Source organism: Diabrotica virgifera, chromosome 5, assembly GCF_917563875.1.
Source record: "Diabrotica virgifera virgifera chromosome 5, PGI_DIABVI_V3a".
Classification (NCBI taxonomy): domain Eukaryota; kingdom Metazoa; phylum Arthropoda; class Insecta; order Coleoptera; family Chrysomelidae; genus Diabrotica; species Diabrotica virgifera.
Window position 1 is genome coordinate 3,214,444 of NC_065447.1, and position 10,542 is coordinate 3,224,985.

Here is a 10,542-nt window from a genome sequence, read left to right on the forward strand (position 1 = left end):
ATTATTATTTGCGGTGGTACATAAAACGCAAAAACAGCCAAAATCAGCACCACTATTATAGTTAATTAGATTACCTAGCTAGACGTACGTATTTCAGTTCGATGGTACAAAAAATAATAAAAAGTATTTTGTGGTACATGACTCAAAAAGATTGAAAACCACTGTTCTAAGGGACTTTCGGCCCTCGGTAGCAATGTAATCCTTCTTTAAACGTAAAAAAATCGTGAAAATCACCCTCTTGTAAAAACGGTTCAGCGGGCTCAGAGCCTAATAGCTACTTCCACTGTAAAATTTTGGTGATTTTAACTGAAGATATACAATGTTTCCTTGTCATTTAAACAAAAAATACACCTTGCATTTGTTGCTTGGCAGTATCGATTAATTTTTAACAATAAAGAAATAATTATACGACGACATTTGTACACTGTTTAACAACGGCCTTAAATTTTTTGACATAGTTGTTCCAATAGTCCCGAAAGTGGCCTGGGCACGTCGCACACGTCTCTGCCGGGCGCTGACTCCGACCCTGACCAATACGATGGCAACGGCGGCGAAAGCGAGTACTACGAAGCGGACCTGCTGCCATCTATCGGCACCTGCAAAGCGTTATACCCATTCGAAGGTAAGCAATTGAAGTGATTTGTGTAGAGTTAACACTTCTTATTTATTAATGGATTTTAACACTTATTTTGAATTTATTTGTAGTAACACTATTTACAATAAAACATAATTTATGTAATACATGTTATATTATTTAAGAAATTAAGTTCAACTTAAATTTAAGGTCGACCTTAAGACACCACTGAAGACCCACGTAGACAAACATACTTAATTAAATTTACACATTCTATATTTCTATAAAGAATTATATTTTTTTTCATAAGGCAACATTGCAGAATCAACTGAGCTCAACCCATGCTTAAACCAAATTTACACCAAATGCGCAACTGTCATAGCGGCCATATTTTGAAAATTTGTGAAAATATCACATTTTTAAATGAGATAAACACAAAAATTAATGCTTAGCACATTCATTTGTGAATTTTAAATTGATAAAAGAGTAAGGCAGATATCATATACACAGTTGTCAGACTCGTGGGAGGAGTGAGTCAATACCAAATAAATAATTTTCGCTGTGTTTATCATTCGATAAGGGCTTCTTTTTTTTTCCTGTAACTCTCACATTCTTCCTCCTCAATTCGTTTTCAACGCACAAACATTCCAAGATCCGTATTTTTCTGCCATCATTATTATTTATTAAATCGTAAAACAAAACACCATATCTGTACGTTAGAATTGAAAGGGCGGTAGTCCATTTTTACAGTAAATGGAGATATGCAGCCAATAATACATTTAAAGGTGTTATCTTTCGAATGGTGGTTAATACGTGGTTGTACAGGCAATATTACTAAAATTGCAAATCGGATGTCCACTGTGAAATTTGTTGCAAAAAGCCCTATGTGGTACACCGGTCTTTTTTGCATGGCACACTGATTGTTAAAAAGACGGCAGTCCAATCTCAATGGACAACCGCCTGTCAGCTGTGTAAAAATTGATGTTATAAGCTAATGTTTTTGCATGGTTTATAGATAAAAGTAACTTTTTCTTTATAATCGAGATTAATGTGATAATAAATAACAACCAAAAATGTCTGAATCAAGAGCAAGGAAGATGGTTCTACTGAGTTCAATCTTCATTTCAAGCCCCCTAACATTGATACATGTGACACCTGTGACAGTTTTGAAAATAAGCGAAAAGAGGCAGATCCTAATGTTGAAGATATTTTAAAGAAAAAAGCAGATCATTTGAATGACGCAGATAATAGATACAAGTTAAAAAGGCAGGATAACATAAGATGCAAGAGGAATTTAAAGGAAGTCGTAGCAATGATGGATTTGCAAAAATGCCTCCCTACACCGCATGTATGTTAACTAATGGAAAATCGTTTTATTTAAAGCAGTTATGGACATTTAATTTTACCGTCTATAATGATAGTACTGCCGAAGGTTCATGCTTCATGTGGGACGAGTCTATTGCAAAAAGGGGTGGCAATGAGATAGCTTCCGCTGTAATAATGTGGTTAAAAAATTTACCTTCTATAACAGAAGAGGTAACATTTTGGTCAGACAACTGCTCTGGCCAAAACCGAATTTTTTTTTTATTTTGTATGTATATGTGGGTCCATAACACCTCAGTAGTTAGAATTCATCATAAATATTTACTCAAGGTGCATACACACAACGAAGCAGACACAATACATGCACTAATTGAAAGGAAGAAGAAAATACTGCCTACTATGAATATTTCTGTACCTCATGAATGGGCCCAGTTTATAAGGACCTGCAGTTCGTTAAAACCACTTATTGTTTATGAGATGAAAACAAGTGACTTTTTTAACTTTAAAAAAATGGGCAAAGAATCGACAAGCCCGTTTGTGAATCGGAAACGGAACGCAGACAATGAACCCTTTCTATCCTCTAAAGTTGTGCACTTGAAAGTCGAAAGAGACCACCCTGGCATTATGTTTTATAAAACAACATTTTCCCAGGAAAATTTTATATCTGTCAATTTTAAAAGGAAAATGAGAAGTTTTTTCGATGGTCTCCTACCAAAGACATTGGACCAAATAAATAATGAAAATTCAATTCCAATTGATAGTTCAAAATATAACCACCTAATGGAATTGCTAGAAAGGGTACCTTCTATTTACCATTCCTACTTTAAATCTTTAAAAACAACAAAAAATAAAGTTGTCGTTAACAAAAATAATTCTTCATGTTCCGAAGATGATTAAATGCTTTTTAATTTAAGTTTTATATTATTTTTGTAATGCTAAGTTCTGATTATAACATTCTTTTCCTAATAAAATGATACCAAAAGGGCGGCTGTCCTGTTTTTTAGTGATATAGTACCACAGAACAAAAAAGGCTGTTGTCCTAAATTATTTATTATTTCAATACAAAACAACTTAACGCCGATTATTTTACTGTAAAATAAAATACAAAGCATGCTTTACCACTTTCCTTTAAATCATAAAGCTGCAACATCATTTGATAATTTTAAAGGCATTTAAAATTATGGTGTACAAATTAAGAGCACTAATTTTGATCTACTGCAAAACAAACTGAAAGTGACTTCCGCCCTTTCAATTCTAACGTACAGATATACTAACTTCACGAATTGTCAAAACGTTGACCTCCCAACTACACTAGCGCCTCCAAGCGGAAGCAACGGCGTACATAGCTGCCATTAAGCCTGGGTTTGCAACTTACTTTAATCGTTATCGCCACGCACTTCATCTTTCCTCGTTCGAAGTCGCTACAGTGGCGGCTGGTCCTATGAGGCAGGTGAGGCAGTGCCTCACCAGTATATCAATCCACTATTTACGTTATTTCTTTATCGCATCATCAATTTATTAAATACAATTTAACTTTTTGAAATTTGTTAAATATGCAACTTTATTTTTATGATAAAAAATAAAAATAGGTACGGCCCTGATCTCTGTTCTCCAGGTGCGAGTAAATACATCTCATTTTCACTTTCTCAAATAATGGTTATAGGAGAGGCATGCCTGGGCCAGCTTCTCATCGGTTCTATGTCTAGCTTACGGTTTCGTAAAGGGGACTAGACCGAGCAGCAACAAAATTGAACCTTTCGAACGCTGATTCAAATATCCTGCCTGAAGCATGCCTCAGTAGTGTAAAATACGATATAAGCGTATAGGATCGAATTGCACCGATCTTTTTAATGGATAAAAATTATTGGATATGTAATTTAGTATGTTAACAATAATAAAAAGCAAGAGGTGTCCGATCTAATTTTCTTCTGGCTATAATTAATAACAATTATTTAATTATTAAAAAATTACTTTTTCTATAAATTAAAAAACATTTCGGCCCAGGCAGATATTATTTTAGATTTTTTGGATCATTCTAAACAAAAAACGTCGTTTTTTGTAATTTTTCTAGTTGATCGTTTTCGAGTTAATAATTTAAAACCGAAAAAAGATCGAAACATGACGATTTTGAACGCTTGAAAACAAGAAAAAAATATCATTTTTGAAAATACAAAGTACCTAAATTCAAGTTCAAACATTAGTCTATCAGTTTTTGATAAGTATTTTGGAGTTATTTCATGTTAAAGCATTGTTTTTAGTTGTGAATGCAGCCCGATCGCCCGTCTTCCCATAAGGAACCTTCCTCATTAACTATTTAAAAAATACATTTTAGAATAGAACATGGCAAAAATTTTTACCGGGGCCTGATATAAGAAGGTTTGAACTTGAATTTTGGTATTCGATGATTATAAAAAATATATTTTGAACCATGAAAATCGCCATCTTTCGTTCTTTATTCAGTTTTAAACTGTTTAAAACTTGAAAACGATCAACTTAAAGAAAAATTACGAAAGTCCTTTTTGGTTTCGAATGATCCAAAAAATCTAAAATATATCTGCCCAGGCCGAAATTTATTTTTAATTTAATTAATTAAAAAAAAAAGACTAAGTTTCCATTCTAATGGCATATAAAACAACATATTGCTATTCTACATCCCACCAGAATGAAAACAATGGGAACCTTCTCTGGTTACACCTCCGAGGCTTCTACAATTTGCAAGCCATACGGATGCTGAGACTAAGGAAGATGAGGGAATTCTACAATTTACAATTCACGTCCCATCTGCTCAGCGCGGTAAAGTTCCAACGAGAATGGTTCCCTTCGTACTCTAATCAGAGTAAACATGTAAATAAAAAATGAATAACCGTTTTCAATTTCGTTGCAAAACGAAAATACAGCCGAACCATATTCTAGTCCAATCAGAGAGTGCAGCAAGCACCTCCACCGGTTTCGAAACTTATTAGTCTCTCATCAGGAGGCACATATGCTGCTCTCTCCGATCCAACCAAAACAAACCCCAGCGTGCAGTCCCGGATTGCAACGAACGAAACGGCATAGATGCCCTAGCGGCAACTGCTAGAAAAAAGACTAAGTTTCCATTCTAATGGCATATAAAACAACATATTGCTATTCTACATCCCACCAGAATGAAAACAATGGGAACCTTCTCCGGTTACACCTCCGAGGTTTCTACAATTTGCAAGCCGTACGGCTGTATTTTCGTTTTGCAACGAAATTCAAAACGGTTATTCATTTTTAATTATTTTAAGTAATTTTTAAATAGTTATTAATTACTTATGTCAGAACAAAATGAGATAAGCACCACTTGTATTTTATAAATATTAACATACCTACTAAATTACATATAATATATGGATATTATCCAATAATTTTTATCCATTAAGTAGATCGGTGCAGTTCGGCAACTTAAATTATCTTATATCGGATCCTCTACTGTTGGGACCGTGCAAGTTCGGCAAAGCGACACCTATTTCTACGCTCTGCAACTTTATTCGCACTTTTAATTATATTGGCCAATTATATTAGTCCTGGTTACTGGATAATTGTCAAGGCCATAGTCCAAAAAAATAATAAGAAAAAATAAGATTCAGGTTATGTTATTAAAACGTAAACAATTGTATGTAGTAAATAAAATTAGTTATTAAAAATGCAGTGCAAGCAAAATACAATAATTTAAATTTACCTTTATATAATAATTGCATATCATATCAATATTGTGCAGCAACATATAATTTTTCTTCTTCAATGACAGTAGATATGAAGTGTACGTCAATTTGACAATTTCAATTGACAATATGAATTATTTAAGAAAGTTGCAATATTTCTCCGCTATTCGCGCACGATCGTTTCTTAATTCCCTTCCAAGTACTTGCACACCGCGAATAGCATTTTTTCACGATAGAGAAACTTTTTTCGCGATAATGACTTAAAACTTTGTATGCCAGTTTTTAAATTATTATACATTTGTGCTGTTAAAAATTATATCAGAAATACAACTGCATAGACACGATTGCCTAATATGCTAAAAATATCAATTGAAAAATAATTTATAAAATCACAGGATGGGAACGCTTTTATAGACGAGGTATTAGATCATTTTTCAGAACAGAAGTCTCGCAAAGTTTCTTTAATTAATAAAACAAAAAAGAATTTAGAACTGAGTTTTCTATTTACCATTTATATTTTTTGAAGTTTTTTACTACAATAACTTCAAAATAGGAAGTGGTTCGAATATATGAATTTTACGAAATAAAAGGCAGATATCGAGCAGTGAGGTTATTTAATCTTGCTCAAGTATCCTTTCGCTCCTAGAGCATCTTCAGGAGCATTTCGTCAAAAAAAGGAAGGTATCCTCGAATGTTAATAATTGTCTGAAGTTGTGGCAACTTAAATTAACATATATCTAACAAATACCTAACTTACACAACACTGTAACGTACAAACAGATAAATTTATCTGTTTGTACCTCCATCTTCAAAATGTATAAGTACCAAAATTACTTGCCCTCAAATTTATGTGTTCGTCCTTCGTGTAGTGTACGTTAAATATTTGTTAGATATATGTTAATTTAAATTGCCACCACTTCAGAAAATTAATGACATTCGAGGATACCCTCCTTTTTTTTGACGAATTGCCTCTATAGATGCTCTAGGAGCGAAAGTATATTTGGACAAGATTGATTAAAACTCAGTGCTCGATATCTACCTTTTATTTCGTAAAAAATAACTTTATTTTATTTATTTTCATTTTATTATTATAATTTCATAATATTTAATTTTCTTTTACGCTTTTTATATAAAAAAACAAAATTTAACCCTTAGTTTATTTAACATAAAAATCAGTCTTATAATATAGGTAACAGTAATTTGTTTCTTGATTGTTTGTATTGCCCTATATTCAATAGGATTTACAATATAAGATTGGTTCTAAAATTAAATTATCACGTGTTTGTAGGTATATTGTTTGCGTACAATAATTTCCTTTTGCCAACTGATTAAACAAAATCAGTTGTTGCCCGTTGTTCTCATGTAGTTTCTAATGTAAATTTTGCTTAATATGGCTGTACAACGCTGATGAGACCCAGGAAAGACGAAACATCTGATGCATACTGTCTTAATATGTGGTATTAGTAATTATTATTAGCAAAAAAACTGCTACCTAGAGTATGAACCTATCACAGACTTGACCAGAAAAAAATTTGTCTCTTTCTAAATACCAGCCTGCCACGTAAAATGGTATCCGAGCTTTCGTTGCTATTTTCGCCAATAAAATATTTATTTAATATAATTTGCAAGGGTAAAAATAAATATGGCAATGTTCTATAGACGGCGTCACGTTATGGCGTCACAAAATTGACCTTTCGTTCATTAAAGAGAAGCTAACCACAATAATAATATTCCTCAAGTGTATGTACCTCACCATTTTGTATTATCACGAGCCGCCCCTGCGCTAAACGCATGCGTTGGTGTAGTATTGTGTTGTGTTTTGATTCAGTTCAGTCTTCTTACGAGCCTCGCTGATCACGGGTTTCAGAGGATGATAGGAGTCTCGAATTGAATCGAAACGCAACCGTCTATAGTCTATGTTTATTACACTTAATTTTGTTTTTTCTTGCAGCTACGAGTGAGGGTAGCATCCCGATGTCGCAAGACGAAGAACTCCACCTTATCGAACTAGATCAAGGTGACGGTTGGACTAGAGTGAGAAGAATGCTAGGTGATTTGGAAGAAGGTTTCGTGCCAACGTCATATATAGAATACACGTTGTTCAATACTTAACTGCGGACAGAAACTAAGTTGATAGCAAAAAGGGTGGTAACTTAAAAGTGTCGAAGAGCATCAATTTTTTGAAATTGAGTATATTTTTGTAAATTATTTATGCAATATTTAAAGAAATGGTTGTTGGACGGTTAGAGTTTTGTAGAAGGTTGAATGCAGTTTGTTACGAGTATTTGTTACGTGTATATTCGATCATTTCTACCAGAACCCGATGAAAAATATAAATAAATTCACGATAGATGATTCTGCATCGATAAAACTACCATCATAATCATTTACTTATTATTATAATTATTTCCCTTGAGACCAGGAATTCAAATTTCCTATTTAGAATGCCTGAAATCTATTTTTTGTGTTATTATTATCTCTTGTGTTCTTGTATACATTCCTAAAGCTTCTCCTTCTTTGTCCTGTGTAAATATTTGAAATTTACAAGCTGTTTTAGGAATTTTGAGAAACTTACATTGGACAAACGGGAAAAACTGTTAGAAAAGATCATTGAAACATAAAAGAATATATTTCATGTGAGCATTTATGACATTCCAGAAAAACTGAAAGCTTTACAATAGGGAACTTGCACATTTTTTTTTATTACATAATAATGTTCAGTTTTGTATAAAAATGAGATTTCCAAAATTTCACGCTTCAAAAACTCATAATAATTTAGAAGTACAAATTTAAAGTCTTCGGTATCTTAAAATAGGTCAAATGGCCCGTGACGTCACTCAGTTTAACTGTATGGTTCCGTTTATGGTTATAATTAAGTATATTCTTCTTCTTCTTCTTTAGTTTATTGGCCTCCACCTATTTTGGTATACCTCGTCGCGAAATAAAGGAAAAATATTTATATTCTATTAACATTTATCGTATGTCATTGTAATAATATATACCAGTTTGTTGACATTGAAGTTTGATATAGTTATTGAAGGAAAGAAAAGAAGATTTACTACGGAAAATAAAACCATTTTGTAAAAGTACAGTTTTCTATGAATAGTTCAAACGATCAAAACACTTGTAACTTCAAATAAATGTATTTTCTACTGACGTTTATAACGTCTAATTTAAAATTCTGTTTACTTTGTTGGAAAAATATAAATGTACAAACGAATGACGTCACGACGCGTTTTAGGCCACCTGTTTTAATTTGAATTTTTAATCGCCTTTGGGGGCCAAACGAAAGACCTACAAAAATTTTTTATCTTTGATACATGTTTTAAATTATGTTCTGTTGTGATTTATAACATTTTTTTCGAATTTAAAAATTTATGCAAGTTCCCTATTGTAACTAGTAGTTTGAGTACATTTTTCTTTTTTCCTGGTGTATAAATACTTTACTCGATTAAAACACTTTGATACGAAACAATCATCGTGATTTTATTGATACGTTTGTTGCATTTGTGTCTATTTTTGTTTGTTTTTATTTATTCAGCATTTTTTTAAAACCTAAAAATGACCAGTGAATTTTTCTCTTGATTCGAAATGGAACCTTCTACAAAGTCCTCGAACCCATGCAATATTTTTTTCCGTTTTATTGTATATTTACATATTTTTATAAACTGTAGTAGATAATCGAGAAAAAAAAATCATATTATTTACTTTTTTTTATTTTTTACTAAATGTTTACGTTATTTCTTTTATTGAACAAGATAATTTTAAAAAAACTTGCGATCAAAGTATTCCTTAGTCATATCTTTATAATGTGTTGCTTGTGCGCAGTATGTGTGTGAATACAGGGTTGGTCAAAATGTAGGAGTTTGGTATTTTTATAGTTGTGTTAATGGTTCATTCCATGTCAAATCACTCAGGCAAAAACTTTTGGATCTCCGATTTTTCTAAAACTTGGCGTATAGCTTTTGCGGGACGTAAAAATACGATAATTAAAGTCAAAAAGTCTTCTTCTTTTTTTTCTGAAAATGTTATTTTATGCAATTTTACAGTGATTTGGTGTTTATTTAAACAAATTTGCATTTTCTATCGTAAAGTATCAATGGAAAAACTAATATTTTAGTAGAAGGGACTCAAAAATGTCATCATATGGTATTATAACAAGTTATTTTGATTCAAAGCAAGTTTTTGATCAAATTTTATAGTGTAGAAAACGTTAAAATACCGTTTTTTACATTTTCCTTCATTCCCAAAATACATCATAATCGATTTGGCTGAAGATTTGTCCACATATAGCCAAAACATAGGATTTTAAGTGATTAGAAGGATTTGAATTATATTACAATACCAAAAAGTTACATGCAATAATATCAGACTCAAAAGTATATTAGTCCAGTCGGGATAGCATTTGACCTTGCATGCCGAGTTGCCCAAAATTTTATTTTTCTAATCTTTAGGGGGGTTTAAATTTAAAATCGCGAATGAATTTCTCCGTTACGTTAGCCGCCATCTTGATTTTAAAGGAGAACCGTTTTTGCTCAATATTTCCGTCATTTTTAATATCTCGACAAAAATGGTAGGAACTGAATTTGTTCCAAATAAATCATATTTACAATTATTACAATTTCTTTTTAAAAATTTTTGTCGTGAGGTCGATATTTTCAGAGTTAATTGTACTTACAGTAGACGTCTATATTTTTGACTATGATATTGCATGTAACTTTTTTGGTATTGTAATATAATTCAAATCCTTCTAACCACTAAGTCCTATGCTTTGGCTATCTGTAGACAAATTTTCAGCCAAATAGATTATGATGTATTTTGGGAATGGAGGAAAATCTAAAAAAAAACGGTATTTTAACGTTTTCTACACTATAAAATTTAATCAAAAACTTGTTTTGAATCAAAATAACTTGTTATAATGCCATATAATGACATTTTTGAGTCCCTTTTATTAAAATA

General features: G+C 32.1%; 1 protein-coding gene across 4 annotated transcripts in view; it reads left to right on the top strand.

Moving 5' to 3' along the window:
• Nucleotides 1-9,694, top strand: part of LOC114333392 (formin-binding protein 1-like) — a 272,061-nt gene extending 262,367 nt beyond the window's left edge. The window contains exons 11-12 of one of the 4 annotated variants that reach the window (XM_028283276.2): nucleotides 459-622; nucleotides 7,535-9,694. In XM_028283276.2, coding sequence (XP_028139077.1) covers nucleotides 459-622; nucleotides 7,535-7,695 — 325 coding nt within the window. In that variant the 3' untranslated portion in view covers nucleotides 7,696-9,694. The remainder of the gene's footprint in view (nucleotides 1-458; nucleotides 623-7,534) is intronic. The other 3 variants (XM_028283268.2, XM_028283262.2, XM_028283284.2) reach the window with 3 other exon arrangements.
• The last annotated feature ends 848 nt before the right edge of the window (nucleotides 9,695-10,542 follow it).